The sequence below is a fragment of the Ursus americanus genome, chromosome 18 (assembly GCF_024610735.1).
Source record: "Ursus americanus isolate L20-20 chromosome 18, mUrsAme1.1.p, whole genome shotgun sequence".
Classification (NCBI taxonomy): Eukaryota; Metazoa; Chordata; class Mammalia; order Carnivora; family Ursidae; genus Ursus; species Ursus americanus.
Genome location: NC_142144.1, coordinates 30,543,640 through 30,571,390, shown reverse-complemented (window position 1 = coordinate 30,571,390; position 27,751 = coordinate 30,543,640). Strand labels below are relative to the sequence as shown.

Sequence of the window (27,751 nt, the reverse complement as noted above, 5' to 3'; positions counted from 1 at the left end):
CTGTGAGGATAGTTACCCCCTCTCTAATACAAGAAAATTTAGAAACACAGTTTGCGCACAGATGAGAGAGAAAGACCAGTCCAGGGATCTCCAATTGGTTGAGCTGGCTTGGCAGCTGCTACCAGATTGCCCTCCCCAAGTCTAATCAGTATTTCAGCCTTCTGATGGAAGAGCTGGCAAAGAGCATGTGTGTGTGTCTGCTATGTGCCCTCCTTGTGGGTTGCAGTGTTGACAGAAATGAAGGGGTGATTGGTATACCTGCTGTGATCCTCCATCCCTCATCTTTATAGTCTTCACAGCCTGTAAGGCTAGTAACATGAGTTGATTAAATGAGTTTGCGCCTGGCACTGGACTAAACAGTTTTCATACCTTTCCCTATATTTCTCACTTCATTTAGCAATTCTGGGGCATCCATTGCACCAAATCATTTTTGCCTTGCTGGATCTCTAAATGCCTTAACAAATGACCCTGACGGTGCTGCACTGTCATTATAGGCTCTGACGCCTCCTCTCCACACCTAATCACAAGACTTTGGATGAGAAGCATGGTAGACCCTTCACACCAAAGGTTGAGGACTCTTATTCTGATTACAAGTAGCATCTCTTAACTAAAGTCAAGTCTCAAATAATAGTCTAGCAGAATAATGCTGTGGTTAAGGGCTTAGGCTGTGGAACCATGCAGGCCTCCTGAAAATCCCAACACCACCATTTAATAGATGGGTGACCTTGAGCAACTGATTAAGCCTCGTAATGCCTCGGTTTCCTCATCTGTGTTATGGAGAAATAACAATAGTATCTACTTCCTGGGGTGGTCTGTGAAGAAGATGCAATAAGATGATATTTGTCAAAGCTTTAGCGTAGTGCCCTGTACGTTATCTCCCTGACCAACTTTTCTTCAGTTACCGTTTGTTGAATGTATGAACACTACATGTGTCATGGGCCATGTAGCAATACCGTTAAGGTAAGTGTTATCATCTATTTCACAGACGAGGAGATGAAAACTGGGAAAGGTTAAAGGAGTGAGGTGCCCAAAGTCACATAGCTGATATTTATCAGAGAGAGGATTAGAAGCCAAGTGTGTTGGACCCCAAAGTCTGTGCTCCTAAATACCAGGCTTCACTGTGTCTTTGGTTTCCATGAGAGTGGGTGCTAGAAAAACATTCGAGAGTAAAGACATTTTCTCCCTGAAGCAACTTTGGACCTCCCCATATGCAATTTGTCTGAATTATGAAGCTGTTCCACACTGCCTATGCTGAGCCTGTAGAATGGTCTGACGTTGTTCCAGGGCATTGGAAGTCACTACCGATGGTCAGTCCAGAGAACTTAGGCCCCCAGAGTGATTTTTTGGCCCCAAATTATCCAATTATTGGTCTACATGGCCTAATTAGTCATGCAGTGGCAAACCCTCCCCAGCACTTTGAGTTGTCCCAGCTGGGAACTGTCTCCACACTGAAAAATCAATCCAGTGTGTTTGCTTGCCTCTGCACTATTCAGTGTGTTAGACTGGAGTCATCATCCTCATCAACAAACATTTACCCACTTTAATTGTTAGCTTTGTCCAAAATAGCAGATTGACCATGCCAGAGTCTGGGTCACGTTAATACTACCTTTGGGGCCTTGCTCAATTTTGTAAAGCATATTTATTTTAATTGCATTGTTTTGGAATCAGGTTGAACCTCATAACTTGGATTCTCCTGCTTTTAGATAGCTTTACAAAATTATCAAAACTTGGACCAAAATCAATTAAATTAAAAGGCTTTTTAAAAATACAGTGAGTTTTCATCAAAAACTTGGATGAAGGCACAGAAGGCATGCTGATCACATTTGCAGATGACAGAAATCTGGGAGGGATCGCTAATATGATGGATGTCAGTATCAACATTCAGAGTGATTTCGACAGGTTGGAACAGGATGGGCTGAAGCCATCACGAAGAAAGTTAACAAAAATAAATGTGAAGCTCAGCATTTAGAATTTCAAAACATGGGAGAGCCTTGGCCCATCAGTAGTTCACGTTAAGAAGATCTTGGGACTTTATTCCATACACTCTCAATATGAACCAACAAAGAGTATGTGTGCTGGAAGGAAGGGATGCTGAATTACCTTAGGTTGCAGTAGTAGGAATATAGGACCAGCACCAAGCTAGTGGTGGTCCCACAGGCTCTGCCCTATGAGACCACACTTCAAGGGTTAAGTCCATTCCCAAACTGGAGTTTAAGAGGGATGTGGACACACTATTTCTGGAAACTTGTAAGGGATGGTTGGAGGAAATGAAAATATCTAGATAGGAAGGGAGGTTTGGCAGGATTAGGTTACTCTTTTACCCTATGGAAAGAGGACTGTTCCCCCCAAAGGTAGATCTAGAGAAAGAAGAAGGGGGGCCCCTTCCAGCTCATTCTGAAGATAAGGATGAGCTCTCTTAACTACAAGAGCTGCTGTGGAAGCATGAGTTCGTCAACACACGAAGTAACTAAGGAGAACACATAACAGGATTTCTCACAAGCAGAGAAGTTATTTTGAATATTGAATTCCTTCCAACTCGAAGATTTTATGATTCTGGGGTTTACCTTATTATCCCTAAATGCAAGTGATTTTATATTTATGTGATTTTAGATATGTGTGTGTGTGAGAGAGAGAATATATGTTAAGTAACTTGTTATTTAACAAAATTGAACTTGCTTTGTTCTCTACAAAACATTACCATAAAATGAATGAAGCAAAATGAATTTATTGAGTGCCTGCTTTGAGCTAGGCGCCATCACATATGTCCTTACATCATTTCACTTTAGCCTCAGCTTTCTGTGCTATAATTTGTGGTTTCCGTCATTTTTTTAGGAATGTCATTCCTTGAAACTCAGTTTTCATAGTACCTTCTGCTGTTATATATGCAAATGTATAGAACTGGAGGTGACTTTGAGATCGTCTAATCTAACCACAATATTTTCAGAGGAGTAAGTAGAGACTTCCAGGGCTTACGCGTCTTCCCTGAGGTCAGGGCCAGAGCTAGGGCTAGATCTGAATCTCAACACTCAAGGTTTTAAGTTCCTATTTCACCATACTGCCAGGTCTCTGTAATGAAATTTTACTAGGTTGTTTTTTTTTTTAATAGAAGCTTCATTAGGTTTTTAAAAATTACAATAATAGTAATACATATCCATTGGTTTTTTTTTAAAAGGCAAATCATTTAGAAGAAGACAAAGTGAAACATGAAAGTCTCATCTTCATTTATTCCTGACTAATCCCACTCTTCAGTGGTAACAAATATTAATATTTTAGTGTGTGTCCATAATTTATTACGTTTTAAATAAGAATTTGTCCTCCGGATTTGAGTCAGACAGTTGATCTGACCAAGACAATTTGTTGACGATGCCAGTTTCCCCCATGAATCGGGCGAATCGAGAAATGAGACAATGTTTGCCAGATAGGTATGTTCTAACCTTGTTCCGGCATGTGTGCCTCTAAGGTTGTGAGTGAGTGGTTTTCCTCATTTGTGGGACAGGGAGGCGGAGGAGTTGCGTTCCAAGCCACAAAGGGGAAGGCATGCATGTGTGAGAGGCCAGAAAGAGAGCTCCTCACTCTGAAGTGTTCCTGGCTCTGGGACCTTCACTTCTCCTTTGGGCCAAACTTCTCTCCTTCAAAAGTGAGCTCAGATCATTGTATATCAGTGCAGTCAAAACATGTCACGTTTGATTTGTTTCTCCTCGAAATGTAGCTATTCTTTGCCCCACAGTTGCTTTTAATTTAGCAATACAAGTATATATAGATACCGGGCTTGGCTTCAGACCCTGCATAATTACTAATGAGTAAATATACTTAACGTCCTCATTAGTTGGTCATTCCAAGTATTTTTCCGCAAACTGGGATGTTTCTTGGTAATTGGTGTCACTCAGGGTAGTAACAGACTCCAAATACAAGAGACGCTGCTCGGATAAAACCAGGCACCCGCAAATGGCATTTAAATATGTTGACAAGATAGCCTGAGAAACAATGTGGAGAACACATGTTAGACTACAAAGTAAACAGTATAAAGACTCCACAAAGAGAATGGTTGCATGAAGCTACTCAGAAGACCCTCTCAAATTGCCAGGAACGCACTAGGTGATTTCAGGCCACTTCCTGTGCCACAGCGGGCCTCAGCTTCCTCGTCTGACCGGTGAGGAGATGGGACTCAATGCACGGCCATGCTCCCTCCCAGCCTTCTCATTCTCTGACCCTCTGAGCATCACACCTGCTCTAATCCCACTGTGGGTAGAGCTCAGCATTTCCCCAAGTGTGGTGCCCAGAAAGACCCAGGGTGTTTGCTTAAAAATTCAGATTCCTGGGCCACACCCAGACCTACCGAATCAGAACTGGGAGAGGGGGAGGAGGCAAACAGGAATCCGCATTTTAACAAGCGAGCTGGGCAAGTTGTTGCCACACGAAGGTTTGAGAACCACCAATATAGTTTAATAAAAACAATCCAGTTTTACCTCAAATCTCCTGTTTCCCAACTTTTTTTTTTTTTTGAGGCTCCGAAGGAATGAGCGATAGACTTATAAATTTTCAGAAAGTAACCAAGTCATGTAACAAATAACTTATCGAATGGCTGCTGGGTGTCAGGCACTGCTCTTTAGCAGTGGACACGTTGTTGAAGAGAAGCTCCTGCCGCCGCTGATGTGGCAGGAGGGAGAGAGAAAGTAAGCAAAGGTATCACTGTGGTGATGCCATTAGTGGGAGGAGGAGAGGGTTTTTGTTTGTTTGTTTGTTTTGTTTTTTAGCAGGGAAGGCAGTTAAAAAAGAAAAAAATGGGGGGAAAACATATTTGTTGCCAGTTTTATTTTGTTTTGTTTTTTAAGTGTCAGTTTTTAAACTGTAAGAACCTAGGAATATGTCTACAGAGTTTGGCTCATGTAATGATCACGTCTAAAACATACAAAGAAATAGAAAGAGGCAGAACATTCTGAGAGGAGATAAAATGTTCTCAGGACATTTTACATATTCAGCCTGGACTGGCAGTGAGATACAGTAAATATCAGATTCCGTTCTGCTCTGAAAACATCACATTGCTAGTGTGCTAGGGCTGGCATTCCCTGCGGGTCTCACTTAATTCCCATTCAAACAACTTATTTTAGGCCTGGGTTGTTGATGAAGTCTGACCTCAATAGCCATAGTGTTGCCATATGCAAAATGGAGACTCATTTAAGTAACTTCTGTTGCTATTTTCAGCTCTAGATTCTCCTTCTAGGTTATTCAGAAAAACTTCCATCAGACGTTACCTGTAGCCTCTTCTAAACAGTTAGTAAACGTAATACTGTGTCTCTCACTAGAGGGAAAGCCAGATTTGGGATGGATCGATTATTCACATAGGCCGAAATAAAAAGCCTAAACAGGAAAAAAGCCTAAACAGGAAAGACTTTTTATAAAGTCTTTCTCTATTTGACCTAAATTAGACGGGAATGATCGATAAGCAAATATTTCCAGATTTTCTCTGGTGAACCCCAAACCTGCCTAGGCCAGAGACAGAGTGATGTAGGGGAGCCCAGAAGCAGAGAATGGGGATCTGATTCTTCCAACTCCAGATCTAGTATTCCTCAGCAAGGTTTGATAAAAACTGCCAGGCCAGGTGAGAAAGGATCCAAAATGTTTTGTTCTGTTTCTTTAAATCTTATGTTCAGCAGAGAGGACGCTTTGTCTGTCTTTTCCCCTAGCATTGGGTGCTGACCCACCAGTCACCCCCAAGTTACTGGTGGCTCAGGCTGAATCCAGTTTGGCCCCAGAATTCTGGAACCTGGACCAGAATCCCTGCAGGTGAAGCCCAGAGGGTCTGGCTGGAGTCTGGCCTGCTGGGCCGGCTGGCTTTTCTCCTTGCGGGACTCCATCAGACACAACTGCACACGCAGGGTAGGCAGGATCTGAGCCCCCCTGTGTGCAGGATGCATGAAATGTGAGCCCAGCAGGGACGGAGGCCGGCAGAGGATGCTGGGTGGAAGCTAAGCACTCTGGAGGATTCTGAGCAAATATTGAAAGCAGAGAGATTATTGAGTTGTGAGCCATGGAGGTCAGTGTAGGAGGGAGCGATTAGGTCCCATTCCCAGGAAAAAGTTTACAACCTTTGGTCTTTTTCTCTCCATTTAACACACTATTTTAAGACAAAATAATGCTGAATCAGTGTCAAATTCTAGGCAGTAACATCATACCTGGTCTGATTAGCAACGTTTAGAATCATCGAATACCAGAGCCATCCTATGGAACATTGGCCAGGATAGCGGATAGTCTGGGCCATAAAACACACCTTAACAAATTTAAAAGAATTGAAAACAATGTCTGCCATCAAACCACAGTGGAACTAAACTAGAAATCAATAACAGAAAGATAGCTGAATGCGAAAGCCAGAAGGAGTCTTAAAAATCAGGTAGCCCGCTCACTTTCTTCTCCAGAGAAGTTTAGTTACTTGGCTAGGGCTGAACAGCAGGTCAATGCCAGAGCCTGGAGGAGGACCCCATGATCTGCTACCTACTCCGACATTCTTTTCTGTACTCCAGATACCGCTCGGGAGTTTCGCATGTAGTGCTGTCGGCTTTCTAAAGGGGGTTCTGCTCTAATTTTCCTCCTGTCCTTGGAAAATATATGGAATTAGATTCATATAAGAAGAGAAAGTAAAAAAAAAAAAAGTTAAATAAAATCCCTTTTCCACTCTCCTCCAGTTAGTAGTATATGTGCCGAAAGGAGATGGGAGGAAGTGTTGTGACACCAGGATCACGCCGCCATCCTTGACTATCTTTGGGAAGGAGGACTGCTTCCTTCTCCTGGACTTTGCTCCCAAGGAGTCCCATCACAGCACAGAAACATCCAGGGCTTCATAGAATCCAAGCTCTGGGTGGGATTATTGAGAACAGAGGAGCCAGCCTCTGAACTGGACCTGATGTTATTTATAGGATCCTAGAAAGTCAGCGCTGAGAATTAGAAACCTTCCAGTTCAATCCTTTTCCCCATTTTATAAATATGGAGGTGAAGGGACAGTGTTAGTTCCAAGTATCTTAATCGTTATCAATATCATCGCCGTCATCATTTGTTAAATATCTTCCTTATGTCGGGCCCTTCAAGCATATCATCATATATAATCCTTACAACAGAACTGAGGAGTGTATTATCCCCATTTGACAGAGGAGAAAACCGAGGCTCAGAAAAGTGAAGTCATTTATCCCAGGTAACTACATTCTTTCACAAATTAGGGGCCTGGACAAATCTAGGATTAAAGCAACTGGGCCCCTTGTCTGATGGTGTCTTTTGTTATTTCGTGATGCCTCTTGGGAAAGTACAAAGGGAAGGAAAAAAAGAGACCCAACTAAGACAAGTGCCTCATTCCCTCCTATCTAAGTAGTTCCTCAGTCAGCACCTGGTGCTTATTGGCTGTTCCCCCGCCAGCCAGGGTAGGGCACTGCGACGAACCTAGGCAGTCCCCTGACTCTTCTTTCACGGAATAATATTCAACGACAACTTACTGGGGGTCAATTATGTGCCTGTCACTGTGCTGCTGACAAAACATGGGACCAAATACACACGCGGAGACCTCCAATTAGAGCAAAGCAAAATGCTTTTTAACACGATGCCACAGGCTACCAGCTAGAAACCTCAGACATATTAACAGCCAGGAAGAGTAGGAGTGGAAATCGCAGGGCCATGTTTAAGTCTTGGCTGGACCTCTGTTGGTTGTGTACCTCGGGAAAGTCTCCAAGCCTCCCTGAGGCCCTCTGAGCCTCATTTTTCTCATCTATAAAATACGGATTAAAATCCACACCCCAGGAGGACCTGAGAGAAAGGACAGAAACACACACAAGGCTGTGTTAGGGTGCATATCGACATGAGTATTTCGGCAGATCTCTCAAGTCTGTTGTTGGTTGTCCCTTGATTATTATCTTGCTGTATCAGTCTTCCTGCCGAAAGCAGGAAAGACTTTTTCCTCCAGTGACTCAAGCAAAACCAGGACTCTACAAGACTATCCAAAAGCTGGACAGGGACTTTTCTTGAACCTTTCTTCTCCCTTGAGATCAGTGCCATTCAATAGAATATTCTGCAGTGATGGAAATGTTCTACACCACACATGGCTTTGGAGCGCTTGAAATATGGCCAGTGAGGCTGAGAAACTGGGCTTTGTATTTTATTTCATTTTCATGAATTTAAGTAGGCACAAGTCCGCTGAGGACTTGTGCTATCAGACTCACTGATGGCACATGACTGCCTGGGCCCTGTTAAGGAGACACATACCCCCTCCCCTGCCTGGTTTGTTTTACCTCACAGAAGTCCACCTGCAGCAAGCAAAAATCATTCTCTTCTCCTATTGGTTAATTATGTGGTTCCAAGACTCCAGTGTGCATGAGAACCAGCTGGAGAACTCCATAAAACAGTCTCACCTATCCTCAGAGTTTCTGCTTCCGTAGGTCTGGGTCAGGGCCCAAGGTGCTCATTTCTGGCACATTCCCAGGTGTTGCTGGTGCTGCCGGTCGGGGGACTGCACTTTGAGAACTGCGGCTTAGTTAGCATCTTCGAGACAGCTGTGCTTTAGTGGAATCAGTAGACCCTGGAGGCCTCCTCCGACACAGACCTCTGGGGTAATGCTTCTCAACAACGGCTGCTCTTTGGAATCACCTGGGGAGCCTTTGAAGTTCCTGATGCCCAGTCCCCACCCCAGACCAGTTAAATTGAAATCGCTGTACGGATGAGCTAGACACAGTGTTTTTTAAACTTGATTTCAATCTTGCATCGGGATTGAAAACCACTGCACTAGTGGGACGTCATCAGATTCCTTTTGTCTGTGAAGAGGTAACAAAATTTGCTGTTTACATTGTGAGAATCAGATGAGACTAAATGCAAAACAAAACAAAAACAAAAAAACAAAAACAAAAACAAACCTTTCATAACCATGGGACCTAAAAGTAAGGATATAGGCACTGAGAGTCTCGGAAAAGCCAATTTTGCAAATGGCGCTGGGGTCCCCGTTGAACTGCGCTAACGCGCTCTCTGCGGTTTGCCTTCTAGTACTGTCCCACCGAACAGGCCGCGGCGGGCACCGACGCGGAGCACGTGCAACAGTTCTACAACCTCCTGACAGCGTCCATCGATGTGTCCAGAAGCTGGGCAGAGAAGATCCCCGGATTTACTGATCTCCCCAAAGAAGATCAGACATTACTTATAGAGTCAGCCTTTTTGGAGCTGTTTGTTCTCAGACTTTCCATCAGGTAATGACGATCATTTTATCTTTTCTTTTCTTTCTTTTTTTTTTTTTTTTTAGTTTTCCCCTTGCTTTGAAGAAGTTGGAAGCCTGCTGTGTTTGTAACGGAGTCATCGATGAAAAGCTTGCTCAGGAAGGAAATAGGAAATATGATGAGGCATTAATGAAACGGGGCCGTGGGTGAGAGCCCTGGCCTGTGCCAGGACCCCTGGGTTCTAGTCTCGGTTCCAACATGGACTTGCTGTAAGACCCTGGGTCGGTCACTGGCCTCGCCGGAAATTCACTTTGCTTTGTGAAATGTGGAGGTTAGATCTATTGGTCTCTGAAGCCCATGGCGGTTCCAACATTCTATGATTCTAGGAAGATTCTCTCATGGTGCATAAGGTATTTCCTGGCAGGCTAGTATTTGTTTTGAACATTGCATTTACCTCATGGGTTTCTATTTAACAAGTGACTGTTCTAGTATACCAGATGGGGCTCTAAAGAGTTCCCACAGCTTCTCAACCCCCAGTGTTTACTCCAAGAGAATAGCTTCTGGATCAAAAGATTTGGTCCAATCTATCCTACTCAGTGACACCAAAGACAGAGGCAGTGATTTTCCAAAAAGCTGGAACCTGGGATCTAAGCTTCTCTCTAAGCTTTTCATACTGTGTTACCAGAAACTCTGGTTTGAAGTGCAGATTCCCGTGCCTCGTTCCCAGCTATTTTGGTTTGGAGCTACTTTGGAAGAAGTCCAGAAATCTGCATTTTTAACTCATGCTCCCGGGATTCTGATGCGAGTGGCCCGAGGTCCAGGTTTTAAACTCTGAGACTGAACCATTCCGGCCCGCGTGTGCCTCTGTGGCAGGATCCGTAGGAGAGTCAGAGCCGGAGTTACATCTCGGGAGTCAGTCATGAGCGTAATTACAGCCAGTCTGGTGTGCACAGGAGCCAAGCCAGCAATGGGACTGTCCTCTGTTAGGCAGGCAGCAAAGGATTAAGGGAAAAGCTGCATGCGGGCAGGTGCCATGTACGCACTGTCCACCAAATTTTCTCCAGTGCCTGGTTCCCGGAATGGCACACGCCTAAGGACATAATTGTTAAGTGAATGAATGAATAAAGCTACCCATCCAAGAATCCCAAATCAGGAGATATTAACTTGTTAGTGCAATAGACTGAAAGAGAGAAATACGTAGCAAGAGACTGGAAAGTTAAAAGAAAGGGAAGGTTCGAGTAAGGACCATAGAGGAATCAGAATTAGTTCCACCTCATACTCGTTGAGCTCCTCTTGTGTACCAGGCCCTGTGCATGGGCTTTCAAATCCTTTATTTAATTCCCACAACAATCTTAGGAGGTAGCCATCAGAATTCCTGTTTTATAGAGAAGGGAAAGGGAAGAGTGCCCCAGGCCCCACGGCTAAGTGGTGACATCTGGGTGTTCCAGGGCACCTTTCAGGAGAGAGGAACGAGATGATAAAGGACATAATATAAACTATCAGGCAGATTAAGAAAAAGCCCTGCGCAGCCCCACGGTTAAAAGTACCGAAGGAGACAGAAAACAACCACTCCTTTGATAGTGGGTCACTTTTTCCTTCTGTGATTGACTTCTGGCAGTTGCAAGGACTTGGTGTTCTAAGAGTCTGCCTAGTGGAATTGTAGTGTCTAGTCTCGGGTCTTATCGGTTTTTGACATTTAAGAATAAGAGGGAGAAGTCCTGGCCAAGGAGCCCTGAAGGGAACAGGCTCTAGTTCACTACAGAAAGAGGCGGAGCCTGGGGCTTCACTTCCACTCTCCGGGAGTGCGGCCTTCACCGCCCCTCCCCCCGCCCCCTGCTCCCCAGGGCTGACGCTCACCAAGAAAAGTAGCGCAGACAAGTGGTGGTGGTGGTTGATGCCAGGAGCACAGTCTTGTCCATCAGAGTATCTGGGCAGGTTCCACCGCACCACGCTAGGTTCTGAACGCTGCCCCCTGGCTGTTTAGGCGCCTTTGTGTTCTGATGTTGGACAGACTGAACACCTGTTTGATGTGTCTCTATCTCCCACCCCCCATGACTTTGTCTTATAGGTCGAACACAGCTGAAGATAAGTTTGTGTTCTGCAATGGACTTGTCCTGCATCGACTTCAGTGCCTTCGTGGATTTGGGGAGTGGCTCGACTCCATTAAAGACTTTTCCTTAAGCTTGCAGAGCCTGAACCTTGATATCCAAGCCTTAGCATGCCTGTCAGCACTGAGCATGGTCACAGGTAAGCACCACCCTGGTTACCAAAGTGACTGTGTCCCCCTTCCCCTCCTTTCTTGTGTTAAAGGTGGATTCCGGCTTTGGCTGTCACACATACACTGGAAAATTAGGAAAATGACCCCCACTTAGAGCCAGCCTTGGCTCGCAGTAAATAAAACGAGCACATTGCCACACCCTTTTGGAAATGAGTGTTGAGTCTAGTGAATCAACAAGTGTTCACTGATCTCGGCACTCTGCTCACGTCAGTGGGTTTTCGGAGGTGATAGCACACATCCCTAGAGGGGCTGGAACGTGCACATGAATGCATGTGAGACAGGGTGCTGTGCCATGGTGGGGCTGTGGGAGTGGGTACAAAGTGCCGAGACATTGAAGGTGGAGGTGTTCTTCTCAAAAGAGGTAACATGTTAGAAGCGTGGATAGTCCTTGATAAAAGCACAGTATATCTCCAGGCTAAAATAGAAGGACTGAGAATGCTAGGGATGCATAAAAATTTGCTAGACCCATTGAGTATATGGCTGTCATAAGTTTCAGGAAGGAAATGAGTAAAAAAAATAGAGGGCTGGGAAGTGAGACTGGCCTGACAGGGAAGGGTTTGGTGAGACACGAGGAGCCTTTCACACATTAGTGAGGAGGTCCGAGATCATTCCGGGAGCAGTGGGGATCCATGGAACGTGTTGACCAGGGGAGCATCAGAGCCAGTCTTGCATTTTAGAAAGAGCTACCCCGACAGCTGGTTTTGAGCACCAATAAGAGGGAAAAGACCAGTCCAGGTATAGGAGCTGTGGTTTAAGAGGAGAGCCCACTCGGTGTGTTTGTTGTACTTGTTAAGTAGAAATTACTAGATGATGATGAGCCCGGGACACGTGAGGACCAGGCAGTCCCCACCTGGAGATATTGGCCAGCTCAGTGCAGAGAATACAGAGAAGGAATTAGGAGAAGGTGGTGTGGGTCCCACCTCTGCCTCCAGCCCGCCGTGTGTCCTACAGTTACAGCTGCCCGGCCCACTGTCCTTAATGTGGAGATTTGCTCAGGGAGGAAGCATGGACTATGGAATCCAGCGCCCCCAGGTTGTAATCTGGGGCCCTGTATTTAATAAGTGTGTGCTATTCAGTAATGCATTTCATTTCTCTGGACTGCAGTTTGCCCATCTGTAAAATGGGGATGGCAACACTTATTCTATGAAGCAGCAGTAAGGATTACAGGAAAGTTGGTTTGTGATGTAGCCAAACTGGATTCAGAATAGGCATTCGACCCACCTACTGTCCATCCTGGAGTGACAGTAACAGGGACCCCCTCAAAGTAGGTACGTGCCTGCCCCTGCCCCTTATAAACCCTAGGGAGTCCAAAACCAAACTCGGTGGCATGAGGAAGCTGGTGGTGGCTTTAGGAGGTGTTATGTTGGCGAATCTCTCCTTGGATGCTTGAGAGGCTCAAAGGAGGACACTGGTGTTGAAGAAATGAAGCTGCACTTGCCCAGCGCTCGGGCACAGGGCACAGGACAGGTCCCTGTCCTTCATGGGGTAGTCCCGGTTCCTGCCCTCGGTCCTGCCAGCCTGTGCAGAGCTGTCCTAGGTGCTGTGGTTAATACCCACAGGAAAAATAACTCTTCTCTCATTTCTGCACCTTGCAGTACTTTGCGGTTTGCTGGTTGGGAGGGGCTTTGAAATATAAGCGAGCATCAGGAAATGGCACAAAGGGTGGAGTCTGGAAAACAGTGGTGTGCGCCTTGTCGCAGGTAGTCATTTCCCTGTGAGTGTGGGCTCCCAGGAAATCCTGTCTTCGGAATAATCTCCACTGATGGTCCAGGGTGATTGTGGGGCTGCGGTCAGTTGGGCTTCTGGCATCAGAACACTCATCCCAAAATCGTCTTCTCCTACACCACAGGGAAGAACTCATGAAAAGGAAACGAGCTGTTAGAAGCTTAACCAATCTCTTTTCCAGGAAAATTATGAAGAATCTGGGCAGTATTAGAAGTTGGCACGCACATGGCTTTTATTTTCTACTTCTTTTTTTCTGCTTCTTCCACCTGTCTCTAGGCCTCCTTCTGAAAAACTAGGTGGTGAGGTGGGGCAGGAAATGGTTTCTTTTAGATCGCTCTCATTCCCCACAGTTGTGGTTGTCAAATGTTTTTAAGTCCCCAGTTTATCTGCCCTAACTGTCTTCTTTCACCGGTGCCCCATCCCTGACATGGGAGCAACAGCAACGCTTTGCTTCTGACAGGGTACCGGTGACGTGAGGTCTGGGAACAGTTAATTATGTTTCATCCATAGGAAGACCCCAAACAGAAAGTTAGTGTGGAATTACCGTGTTAGAAGTATCCACGCATTAAATAAATATTGAGGGCCTACTATGTGCCAGGCTTGGTGTCAGTCTCTCAGGATGCCAAGATGAGCCATGCATCAGTTCTACCATCAGAAAGGGTATGTATAGCCTTCTAGGAAGTCATACGCGATTAGGATGCAGTGAACTCGATGTGTGGCGGTTAGTGTCTGGGTCCTTAAAAGCAAGAGATTCGGTGCAGGGGGAGTCCGGATTACTGCTCATGTGCTGTGCTGGTCATGAATGGCTTCCCAAGGAGGTAGCATGGTGCAGACTGGCTCAGGCATGTCGTGGGGGCCAGGAGTGGCTAGGGCAGAGCCTTCCCCAGCTTTCCTGTGCATGAACTCACTAAGCATTTTGTTAAATTGCGCATTCTGATGAGGCAGGTCCAGGGCAGGGCCTGAGACTCTGCATTTCTGGCAAGCACCCAGGTGATGTTGGTGCTGCTGGTGCAGGGACCACACTTGAGTAGCAAGGAACAATGAAAGCTATTGGTAATTAGGATTCCATGAAATTAATAATAGCTACCATTTTTAAATACCCAGTGCCAGGTACTGTGCCGAGGGCTTTACACGTGCTCTTTTGTTGAATGTTGTTTAGTAAGTAGATCTGGAAAGATCTGGGATGGATTACAGCAGAGATGGGAAGCAGAGGGACCAGCCAAGAGCTATGGAAACAATGTAGGTAGTAGTTACTGCAGACCTAGCTCAGAGGCAGTGAGATTGAGAGGAGGGGCTAGATGCAAAAAACATCACGAGATAATAATCAGTTGATTAACTATGATGGCCAGGGAGAGGAATCATGTCTAAACATGGTGGTGAGAGCGATGGGGAGGACGGTGAAATCCTTCCTAGGCAAACTCAAGAGAAGTGGCTGATTTGAAGAGGATGTTAATGAGTTGAGTTTTAGACATAGAGGATACTCGCTAATATTTTTTAAGTACTTAACTGTATGCTGGCATTGTCCCACACACTTCACATGTATGCATTTAATTCTCACCACAACCCACAAGGCAGGTACCCTCATCAGCCCTATTTTACAAACATGGAAACAGACCCAAGGTCACTGGGCTTATAAGTGGCAGAGCTAGGTTTTACATCCAGCAAATCTGGCTCCAAAGCTTCTTTGTGCTAGGTTTTAGAGCTTGTGGAGTTCTTTACCATTGTGTGCTGCTCATTAACTTCCAACTTTATATTTATTCTCAGCAGCCCACGTGTTTAGTATCATTTAATCATATTTTACAGGCCATTGTTCCCCCATATACATATTCATTGAACAGATAGTTACTTGTGTCTCCTATGTAGTAAGCTTGGTGTTGCAGGTAGTTTCCTAATGGTAGGAAAACACAGTCCATGCCCCCATGGAGCTTACATTTAATGGAGGAGGCAGGTAAATAGACAAATAGCTGATTTTGCCCTGTTATATCCTTCAAGGGGAAAAAATAGAATGCTGTAGGAGAATATGACCTAAACGGGGAGCAACAAGGCGAGTTCCCTTGAAGAAGTATTTGATCTGCAATCTACACGATGAGTAGATCTTAACTGGGTGAAAAGGGAAAGCCATGAGCACAGACCTTACTAATTATATTACTCCATCTCTCCCTCCCGCTCCCTCTCTCTCCCTCTTTTCTCTCTCATATTCCTTCCCTTTCCCCCTCCCTCCCTCCCTCCTCAGTCTCCTCCCCCACCTGCCTCCCTTCCTGTCTCAGGATGGATAGCTGAAATTGCATAGGAATCCAACAGTTTCTTTAGGTACTAACACCACACAGGTCAGGAATATGATCTATTGTCTGTCTGTTTTGTTCACTGCTCTACCCCAATGGCTATAATAGTGCTGGGCACAAAATAGGCACTCCATACGTCCGTATTTGTTGGAAGAAGTAATTAATCAATTAGTCAATTAGGTACACAGAAAGTAGGAAGGAGTTACAGGGAGGCTGAATTCATCTCAGGATGAAGAACATTCTAATATAATGTTCAAGGCATCCTGGTAATAGAAACATGTCTGGACTTGGAGCAAAAGAAATTAGCCACTTGCTAAATTTGACTGTGAGCAAGTCACTTAACTCTGCAAGCCTGAGCCTTCTTATCTATTAAATAAAGATCATCTTTGCCCTGCCTGTTTCACAAGGATGTTGAGAGGGTGTGATAAAATAATCTAAGTAAAAGAGTATAATAGAAGGGGCTACTAGGTATATTGTTATTACCCAGCTCGTGCCAGGCACTGTCTTTGTGACATCTCCGTAGGGACTCCTGTCTTGGGTGGGAGTGTGAACTAAATGACTCAGACCCTTTCCAGCTCCTATGTACTACGATCGCGACACATAAATCCGGTACTTAACCGTTTCTATAAGACGCGTCTTAAAGTTTTGGATACAAAAATCTGAGTTAACATAACGAAATACTGGATAAAAATGATGTAGATCAGAGAGCAAGAAATGCCAGAAGAGCTTATTTTGTTTAACGGTGGACAAAGATCTTACACTAAACACCGTGTGTGATTCTCTAGGAAGGGGGAAATCCACGTGTCCGACTTCCCCCAGATTGAGGAAGTCTCTGTCTGTCAGCACTGCAGCCATGTTTACCCGGCACCAAAAAGAAAAGAGGTCCCTTAAACTATAAAACATCAGTGATTGGGGTTTTAAGGAATTTCTGATTACTAGGAAGGTGCCCGACACTTAGTGTCTCCCTGGTGATTCGGGAATCTTGCTAGCTGCTGGCCGCCCGTTTGCATGGAGACTGAATCTTATCTCAGCCCTTTTGAAAAAGTAAAGAAACCACAAATCCGGTGGCTGTTCGACACAACAAAGAAGGTGCCTTTGGCTTCTAACAGGAGCGTCTCTGAATTCCTCAAGGAATTCCAGGCCTAGGGTTGATCCAGCTGGCAGGGAGGTATCGATCTCCACTTGAGTTCACTGAATAAATAATGGTTGCCATAGTTATGGTGCAATCACAACTGGTTGGAGAGCAGGGAAAACTCTGAGGCACCTTCTGTGAGTTTGGCCATGAGAAAGTCTAGTTACAAGGCTCCATAATCGACCCCCTCCCCAAATCCAGCCAACACCTTGCTCCATTTCTTTATCCCGAAGACGAATATGGGATCGTGAATATAATGCCAGACACGGGCCACTGAAAGGAAGGCAAAGTTTAAATCAGTGGATTGGTGTTTTATTCTGGCTAAAGCCTCTCCCCCTGGGTTGTGAACCTAATTTGATGTAGTGTGGTATTAATGGAATTTACTATCAGCAAGACGACTGTTTGATCATGTTAGGGCTGCTAGAGAAACCAAATCCCAGATTGTTGTATGTTAACAGTTTAATATACAAATACTGCTAACTTGGAAATTTTAAAAGGAAGGAAAAGAGTGAGCTGACAATCTCATAAATATTCTCACTTTTCTGTTTCCTTGCACCCTTCTCCATATGCAGAAATAAATTTTGCATAGATGTCATCACCGCCTAGATACCATTTTATATTCTGTTCTTTCTTTAATGTGATATTACATATTTTTCCATGTTGCTTTATAGTCTTCCTATTTGTCCTTTCTGATGTCTACAGAATCTTCCATTATGTGCATACACCATTTAGCAGTTTCCCTATTCTTCCACCCCTTCTCTTTTCCCAGTTTTTTAATAGATACCGCTGCCCCCATGTCTTCGTGCATACAGTTTGTCTTCTACTGAATTTTTCCTTCAGATAAATTCCCAAGAGTGGGGTTACTTGGTCAGAGGCTATGAGCATTTTACAGCTCTTGAAGTTACTGCCAAACTTGCAGTCTGCTTTTTTCTTGGGGCAGGAGGGGGGGCGGGGAATAAAGCTTTAGGAAGAACACCGTTGCAGGCAGAATTTCTCCTAAAGTTCCCTCCTGGGTGCGTCTTTTGAGGCTGAACAAAGGGATTGTGTATGCAGTAAGGGTAAACATAGAGGACAGGTTTGCACCTGGGCTGATTAGCTAATAGTTTCCTGGAAAAAGCAAAATCATGCACTGCAAAGCTTGGGAAGTGGGGGACTTCAGCGTTTTGTTTGACCCTGCGGTTGCCAACCGTCTGCCACGCGGCAGGCACTGTTGCAGGGGCTGACAGCACCGTGCATGTAGCACTCCGCCGCTGGCAGAAGGCTTTCCTGTAGCAGCATCGTAGTGGGCTGACAGCACCGTGCATGTAGCACTCCGCCGCTGGCAGAAGGCTTTCCTGTAGCAGCATCGTAGTTAAGCCTCACAATAACCCACGGAAGTAGGTTTTATTGTAATTGTGCTTTTTCTTTCAATTTATTGTGTAATATTTAGGGCACACAGAAAAGGGAGTGCCTGGCTGGCTCAGTCTGTAGAGTATGCAACTCTTGATTCAGGGTTGTGAGTTTGAGCCCTACATTGGGTGTACAGATTACCTAAAAAATAAAATCTTGGGGGGCCTGGGTGGCTTAGTCAGTTAAGTGTTCGACTCTTGATTTCAGCTCAGGTTGTGATCTCAGGGTTGTGAGATCGAGCCCCTGAGTCAGACTTAGCACTGGGCATGGAGCCTGCTTAAGATTCTTTCTCCCCCTCTGCCCCTTCCCTACCAGCCTCCCCACCCCCATTCTCACACGCCTGTGCACATATGCACCTGCACACGCTCTTTAAAATAAATAAAATAAAATAAAATAAAATAAAATAAAATAAAATCTTGAAATAAGAGACACACAGAAAGGAACAAAGAACACAATAAAGACTTGTATATCTACCACCCTGTAATCCCCATTTTCCTAGAAGGACATTGAGCCTCAAAGAGATGAGGTCACATGGCTAGAAAGTAACAGAACCAGAAATGGAACCCAGCTCTGTCTGGCTGCACATCCAGTGCCCTTTGCTCTATATTATGGTGCACGGAGATGAGACGCCTGCAAGTTACAATCCAACCAAGATGCTGCTACCAATTTTCACGGTTGTAGTTTAATGTAATTATAACACATCAGAGCTGGAAGGGACCTTAGGGGTCATTAAGTCCAACCTCCTCCTTTTAAGATAAGCCTTAAAGAGGGAGGAACTCACCCAAGTCATACACAACTAGCCAACCTAGGGAAGAATGCAGATCTCCTGGTCCCTGGGCCTCCTTTGATTTAGGGCAAGAGAAGAAAGAAATGCCTGGATATTGCTTCATTTTGCTAATCGGCTGTTTTTGTTTTTGTTTTAAGGAAATAACTCCCCTAACAAAAATATCCCCAACTGAGGATTAAGAGTATACTTATCTTGATGACCACTCAGTAATGTATAGAATTGTTGAATCACTGAACACTTTTGTACACCTGAAACTATTACAGCACTGTAGGTTAATTATTCCGGAATCTAAAAAAATTTTTTAAAAATATATCCCCAACTGAAAAAATAAACGTAGGAAAAACTAGACGCTATTGTTTGATTTCCTTTTGGAAGGATGTCTTCCATCTCACAAGAATTATTGTTCTACATGTAAATATACTTAGAGATTAGAAAAACCGTGACTGAGATAACCAGGGACAAGCTCTTCTCTCAGGAAAGAGACTTTGGTGTCTAAATGCTGAGAGAGAACTAAGCGATTTGTACTGGACGTGAGGCTCTTTTCTGATTAGAGATGCAACATTGCTCTGGGGCAGGAGGACAAAATCTTTGGGACTTGGGGAAAATCCCTTAACCTTAAAATAAAATAGGAGATCATAATATTTAACACGGGGATCCCTTTCTGTACTGTTCCATAAAATACGAGATACAGGTGTTCATGTCTTGCTACCTTGTAAAATGCCTGCAGTGCCTCTTTCTGGGCCTCTTCCCTTCTCTTCGACTTTTCCATCGCCACAGCAGGGAGACATGTGTATTTTGTACCGAGCGCCAGGTGTAGGTCAATAGGTGTTTCAAGGGGGGCCAAAAACCAGGAAAAGAAAGCTGGATTCTTCTCATTGCTGGTTAGCATGAAAACACAAGAAATGTGCTTTGTGCTGGGTCTCGTGGGGCAGCCCCCGCATTAGCAAATGGAACTTACAGACCCCCCTTTGCCCACCTGTTAAGATGGGAACGTGAATTCATTTGCCTGGATGTGTTTCTTTGTCACACTGAAAAAGTATTGCTTCCTGACCAGGCTTTTGTAGGATAATGTCTGCAAAATAATTACCACTCTGTCCTTCATTCAGTGTGGCTGTGTGCCAGGAACGGTGTGCTTCCCCTAAGTTGGTCCTCCCAGAAACCCTAAATTAGGGACGATCATCACCTTCATTTTACAAGGAAACTGGGGCTCAGAAATTAAGGGGCTAACTCAGGGACACACAGAGAGGAAGTGGCGGGACTGGGACTCAAACCCTGGTCCCATTTGATACCAAAGGCCACGAGTGACCTCTAAGACGGGGGCACTTGGATTGTAAAATGCCATCCCAACTGGTGCAAGAAGGCACAGGCCTCAATTCGGGATTCCAAGTCTCTTAAGATGGGGGTGCCTGGGGCACCTGGCTGGCTCAGGTCCTGGGATTGAGGCCCACATACAGCTCCCTGCTCAGTGGGGAGTCTGCTTCTCTCTCTGCCCCCCCACCCCCACTCATGCTCTCTCCCTCCCTTTCTCTCTCTCTCTCTCTCTCTCTCTCAAGTAAATAAATAAATAAATAAGATGGGGGTGCCTGGTTGGCTCAGTCGGTAGAGCATCGACTCTTGATCTCAGGGTCATGAGTTCAAGCGCCATGTTGGGCATGGAGCCTACCTTACAAAAAAAGAAAAAACAGAAAAAAACAAAGTCTCTTAAGATGTAACTGACTCCTAAGTTGCCCTTTTCTATCCCTCTGCAGAACGACATGGGTTAAAAGAACCAAAGAGAGTGGAGGAGCTATGCAACAAGATCACAAGCAGCTTGAAAGACCACCAGAGCAAGGGACAGGCTCTGGAGCCCAGCGAGCCCAAGGTCCTGGGCGCCCTGGTAGAACTGCGCAAGATCTGCACCCTGGGCCTCCAGCGCATCTTCTACCTGAAGCTGGAAGACTTGGTGTCGCCACCTTCCATCATTGACAAGCTCTTCCTGGACACCCTGCCTTTCTGAACGGGAGCAGCCGGAGCGGGGAGCCGCCTCGGTGGCTAGCACCTGCTTGCTAAGCAGCAGAGGAATGGGTCTGGATACCTACCATTTTCTGTCCTTCCTTAAGAGAAAAAGCAGCTCCTGTAGAAAAGACTTTTTTTTTTTTTTCTGGCACTTTTCCTTACAACCTAAAGCCAGAAAACTCGCAGAGTATTGTGTTGGGGTTGTGTTTTATATTTAGGCTTTGGGGTTGGTGTGGGAGGGGAGGGTATAGTTCGTGAGGGTTTTCTAAGAAATTGCTAACAAAGCACTTTTGGATGATGCTATCCCAGCAGGAAAAAAAAAAGGATAATATAACTGTTTTAAAACTCTTTCTGGGGAATACAATTATAGTTGCTTTGTATTTAAAAACAAGAACAGCCAAGGGTTGTTCGCCAGGGTAGGACGTGTCTTGAGGTTGATCTCTAGAATATACTTCCTGTATCAAGGGTGTATCTGTGGTGCAAACAAGGCAGAAATTCTCTCTTCTTAATTTCTCTCTTCCTTTATTTTATTTTAACGAATGGTGAAAGATGAGGATTACCTATAAATCAGACATAGCAAAATGATAATGGCTCTTCGCTTCCATATACAAGTGCAATTTTTAAAGTGCTGTCTTACTAAGTCTTGTTTATTAACTCTCCTTTATTTTATATTGAAAAAAAAAAGGAGGCAGTCATGTTGGCAAATGACACATGTTAATTTTCCTAGCAGAGGCTTTGTCCACCTGCCATGTAGAACCCTTCTGAGGGACAGTCCACCCAAGATTTTAGGTCCTTCTTAATGGATCCAGATCTCTGCCCTGACTGTCCAGCTGTCCTGAAGGGGGCTCAGATTATAAAAGGGATTGCCTACAGCTGTTTCGGTTGTGTTCTATTAACCCAGACAGAGTTCCCTAAATTTGCTTCAGATAATAGCAACTGACTGACTCATTCAGAAGCCCCGGGAGCATTCAGTGAGTCTCAAGTGTTTGATCCCTAAATAAGAACACACAAATAAGTAGGAACTGATCGTACAGGGTAAACACCAGAGGTGATAAGATTTTTAAAATAGATATAATTTAACTTTTGTTATTGGTTACAAAGACAATTTTGGAGAGCAAGTGAGTCTTATTTAAAAAAATAATAGTATGAATGTGACTACTAGACAGGATTAGTGGGCTGCGTTTCAACATTCCGTGTTCGTACTCCCTTTTGTATGTTTATACTGTCGATGCCATATTACTATGAGATAATTTGTTGCATAGTGTCCTTATTTGTATAAACATTTGTATGCACGTTCTCTTGTAATAGCTTTGCCTGTATTTATTGCAAGACCACCAGCTCCTGGAAGCTGAGTTACAGAGTACTTAAATGGGGTGTTCACAGTGACTTGGATACACCAATTAGAAATTAAATAAACAAATATATATATAAATATAGCAGGTTACATATATATATATTTATAATGTGTCTTTTTATTAACCATTTGTACAATAAATGTTACTTCCCATGCAGTTATTTTATGATTCATTTGCAGTGACTTTTAAGGCAGTACTGTTTAGCACTTTGATATTAAAATTTTGCTTATGTTTTGCTAAATTCGAATAATGTTTGAAGATTTTTAGGTCTAAAAGTCTTTATATTATATACTCTGTATCAAGTCAAAATATCTTTGGCCATTTTGCTAAGAAACAAACTTTGAATGTCAAACTGATGTCACAGTAGTTTTTGTCAGCTTTAAATCATTTTTGCTTTAGTCTTTTTAAAGAAAAAAATAACAAAACTATGCTGTTTATATTGTCATTAAATTATACAATCAAACACATGCCAAATGAATTGCCTAATTGCTGCAAAGGGTAACCCAGATTGCAAAGCATATATGGTTTTTTTTTTTCCCCAAGAGTCATTCTGATATTTGATCATGTATTATGTTTGTGTGAGCTTTCATGAAAGATTATTATTTTTATATCCAGGTGATAGGGTCTGCAATGTTAGGCTCTTGGAACATTAGACTTGTCAGCTTGTCCCCCGCCCCTTCGAAACTCATAGAGGAGACAACTGGGGCCCAGCAAAAGTAAAAATTGCCCAAGGTCCAATAGGCTAGTACCAGAGTCAAGACTAGGACCTAATTCTCCTTTCCACGGTGTTTTTACTCAACTTCTTGCATCTATAGGAGAACAGGCTTTTAAAAATAACCACTAATATTTACATTTTACCTGATAACCGTGAGTAAAGTAGTACTTTTGCATTAATTTTTTTGAGCTTATATGCAAACATAATAAACATTATTAAATATCAGGAAAGCTAACATTTCGTACAAGGTAGCTTCAGACCAAATTCAAATTGAATTTGAATAAATTAGAAATACTGTGCATACATAACCCTGTTGTGCACCATTAGTATTGGAAAGTTAATCCTTGTTTTTTGTCATGTCCATAATAGAAAAACAAAACAAACAGAAAAACCAGAGCCCTGGAGACATGCTGTTACTTTTTATTTTTAAACCCATCAGATTTAAGGAAAAGACTTTTTAGTCGTGATTGGTTGGAAAGAATGAAGGTTTTTAGTTATAGGTCCAGACACTAGTGTTGAAAATAAAGGTTATAGCCAGTGTTCTTCTGTCTTCCATAGTTGTTAAGAACTATGAGAGCCTCCCACGTAATCCATCAATTCAACTCTCTTCTTTTGTCTTAATGTTGACACACAAGTTTATACAGAGTGGATGACCAAACTAGCTCAGAAGAGGACAGCAAGAATTAAAGCAGGTGATTCTTCCCTTGTGGGAGAGCTCTCTCAGTGTGAACATGCCTTCTGTGGGCGGAAATCAGGAATCCACCAGCTGTTAATGGAGAGTGCCTTGCTTTCATTTCAGACAGCAGAGTTTTCCAAAGTTTCTCTGCTCTTCTAACAGCATTGCTCTTTAGTGTGTGTTAACCTGTGGTTTGAAAGAAATGCTCTTGTACATTAACAATGTAAATTGAAATGATTAAATTAAATTACATTTTATCAATGGCTACCGATGTGTTGAATAAGCATGCTTCATTTAACAGTATTCTCTTCATCATGTATATAATAGTATTTGCTTAAACACATCCCCAAATGGATTTTTTAAAGGCTTACTAATGCTGAAAAATTAATAGGCATCCTGAATTGGAAATATATTAAACCTCACTGATTGGGAAGAAGGACATTCTAAATTCAATAACCATGTATTGACTACTTCCTGTGGACAAAGCCCTGCTGCGTGCTTTGAGGAGATAAAAACATGCACAATGTTTGAAGCTATTTTCTTTCAACTATATATAGGCAGATAGATCATATATATTTGATATACATAACTATATCAAATATATACATATATATATATATATCAAGTGGAGCTAGTAATTTATTGCCTAAAAATATTCTTTAAGGGTATGAAGGATTTATTTCTATACCAAGATGATGGGATATCAATTGTTTATGAACCAGAATTTACAAGAATCAGGATTAGAGTTCTCCAAGATGGATCAGCACTCTTTGTCTTTTTGCTGACACCACTACTCTATATTGCCTAGAAACCCCTCTCAGTGGGCAATGCAAATGCAACTTTCATTCAACTCTACCCCAGACATCATATATTCTGGATTAGGGCAAACGTATTTTGTGTGTGCATTGACGGCTGTAAAAAAGAAATGTAGAGCTGCACAGTTTAGTTCATCAGTTCATACACAAAGAATTTTCTGTGGCATCTAAGTGCTGTGTTTAGTCTAGGGGCCAACCCTTCTTGCTTCTTAGCAGTGCCTTCATTCCCTCAACTGTACAGTGTGATGAGTAAGAAAAGAATGAGAGATATGGTGGAGCTCCATCTTGCAAATGAGTTTAAATATAGGTGCTTAGCCAAAGGAGACGCCAGAGGCAAAAGGCTGGTTTGAACGAGGAGGGACGTGGGAAGTTCAGGACTAAATATGGGGCAGATGCCTGTAGTTGAAATTTCCATAAGTTAAATGCACAAAAACAACACAAGAAGCTAATTGTTGACTTTTTTTAAAAAAACTGGGGTAAAATACACATAAAACTTACATTCTTAACCATTTTCAAGTGCACAGTTCAGTGATGTTAAGTACATGCGCACTGTTGTTTAACCAATAGCCAGAACTCTTTTCCTCTTACACAACTGAAACTCTATAGCCATTAAAAAATAACTCCCCATTCACTCCTCCTGCAGCTCTGGTAACCACCATTCTCTCTGTCCCTATGAGTTTGACAACTGTAGGAACCTCATCGGAGTGAAATCATACGGTATTTGTCCTTTTGTGTCTGGCTTATTTCACTTAGCCTGATGGCCTCAATATTCATATTATGGTATGTGTCCTTTTTAAGGCTGAATAATATACCATTGTTTGTATATACTACATTTTGCTTATCCATTCATGTGTCAGTGGACACTTGGGTGGTTTCCTCCTTTTGGCTATTGTGAGTAATGCTGCTATGAACATGGGTGTGCAGATACCTTTGCAGGACCCTGCTTTCAATTCTCTTGGCTAACTGTTGATGTTTGAGCTTAAGGATGATATCAATGCTTGTCAAGGATAATCTTGATTATAAGTGATTTTTTGCCTCAGGCCCTGATATCAGACCTTCCCCATTTTTCTCTCTCAGAAGGTACCTGAGTTTATTCCATGAGCAAGCTGTTTGTAAACCTTTGTTCTAAGACTCGGCTAAAAATGGAAAGAGCTAAAATCTAAGAGCATTAAATGGTCCATCATCTTGTCCAAACACTTTTTGAAAAATTCCATACTTTGCCCAAGGGGTTGAGAATCCCATCAAATTTCAGAGAGGGTTTTGCACCTTGTATTATCTGACACCCTTCACCATGAACAAAATTCTTCAAAAAATACTTCAGAAAATTCTTCCTCAGGGCTATCTCTGAGTTGCACTGTGACCCAGACTACATTTTTTGTGTGTTCTGTTTTGCTAGCGTTGCACGGACAGTTTCATTCCTGTTTTATTTTTCCTTTGTCTCGCCCATCTCATGGTCCCATCAGTGAGCCCAAGGAAGCCCCTTCTCCGATTACCTGCTGTGATGCTGGCCATCTCTCATGCGGGGCTTCTAAGGGCATTTGATTCAGGGGAAGAGAAGAGCGATCTAGTATTTATTAGACATCTATCGTGTGTGTCAGACCCTCTGGTAAATACTTGCATACATGATCTCATTTAATACTTACTACTTCTGAGATGGTGTTGTCATCCCAGTCTGAAAATGGGGAAAGAGGCCGGGAAGTACCTTGCCCAAGATCCTATTAGATTTGAACACATGTCAATATGTCTCTAGGACCCCTGGATGCCTTCCTGCAGCTTAGTCCTTAGACTCCTGCTCCCCTGGAGCACAGGGATCATTTGCCCTCAGTTCCCTGCTCATTAGCAAGAGCTGAGGAATTTTGCCCAGGCACCGGGGCTACCATCCTACACACAGACTCAACCTCATTTCCCTTCCCGTCAAGCTTATCACCTGTCCTCCTCATCCCTCAGACTCTCTGACTCAAGGCCCCCACCATTTTGTCTCTAGGTCTCTAACTCTGTCCCTCACCAGGCTTATACCCAAAGAGTCTTCTTTTTTTTTTAGGATTTTATTTTATTTGACAGAGAGAGAAAGAGAACACTTGCAAGAGAGTACAAGCAGGGAGAGCTGCAGACGGAGAGGGAAAAGCAGACTCCTTGCTGAGCAGGGAGCCAGACGTGGGGCTCCATCCCAGGACCCTGGGATCGTGACCTCAGCCGAAGGCAGTCACTTAACCAACTGAGCCACCCATGTGCCCCGATGTTTCTAAGTATATAGAAAAAAACACACATGTGAGTATACTAGCTAACAAAGCTGCATGCATATGTTTCATTGTCCATTTATACATACTTAGGGTTTTTTTAATTTTAAAAAATAAAGAGTACATACTTTACATTTGTATTTTTGCTTTCCACGTTGCCAAGATTCCATGTGAAATTAAAATAACATAAAATTGGAAAAATAAAACTGATTAAAAAGAACAAAGTAAAATATATGCACAAAAAGCAGAAGTGATTTAAAACCAAAAAATAATTATAAAAATGATTTTAAGGTCACTGTTTTTATTTTATTGCCTCTTTTTTAAAATCATTTTGTTTACTTCTTTTTTTCAACATGATAAGTTGCATTTCTAGCAAGTTCCCAGGTGATGCTGATACTGTGGTCCTGGGACCACGCTTTAAAAACCACTAGTCTAGGGGTGCCTGGGTGGCACAGCAGTTAAGCATCTGCCTTCGGCTCAGGGCGTGATCCCGGCGTTATGGGATCGAGCCCCACATCAGGCTCCTCCGCTGTGAGCCTGCTTCTTCCTCTCCCACTCCCCCTGCTTGTGTTCCCTCTCTCGCTGGCTGTCTCTATCTCTGTCATATAAATAAATAAAATCTAAAAAAAAACCAAAACCACTAGTCTAGAGAGATTCTTGCCTATGTTTATCAGGAGATGTGTACAAAAATGTTCATCCCCTATTTTCCCACCCCTGGACCCACCTCCCCTCTGGTAACCATCAGTTTGTTCTCTATCATTGAGTTTGTTTCTTGGTTTGTCTCTCTCTTTCTTTCCCCCTTATGTTCATTTGTTTCGTTTCTTAAACTCCACATATGAGTGAGATCATATGGTATTTGTCTCTCCCTGACTTAGTTTGCTTAGTATTATAAATTATAAAATGATTTAAACGTATAAAACAATAATAAAACAAACATCTATGAACATACCATCCAATGCAAGAACTGTTGGCGTCTCTGTGCTTCCCCAGTTGTATTCCCCTCTTCTCCCCATTAGCCTGAATTTCAGTTATCATTGCATATGTATACATTCTTAAACAGCTTATTGTTTAGAGTTACATTTTTAAAAGTTTATATTAGCAGTATCATAAAGTATATACTCTTCTGCAACTTGTTTCTTTGCTCAAAATTACATTGGGATTTATCTATGACGTCATATAGCTCTAA

At 43.3% G+C, this 27,751-nt stretch overlaps 1 protein-coding gene across 1 annotated transcript in view; it reads left to right on the top strand.

The window, feature by feature from the left end:
* NR4A3 (nuclear receptor subfamily 4 group A member 3) overlaps positions 1-23,778 on the top strand; it is a 36,384-nt gene extending 12,606 nt beyond the window's left edge. Inside the window, exons 6-8 of the mRNA XM_045780680.2 lie at positions 9,013-9,212; positions 11,248-11,426; positions 20,521-23,778. Coding sequence (XP_045636636.2) covers positions 9,013-9,212; positions 11,248-11,426; positions 20,521-20,768 — 627 coding nt within the window. The 3' untranslated portion in view covers positions 20,769-23,778. The remainder of the gene's footprint in view (positions 1-9,012; positions 9,213-11,247; positions 11,427-20,520) is intronic.
* The last annotated feature ends 3,973 nt before the right edge of the window (positions 23,779-27,751 follow it).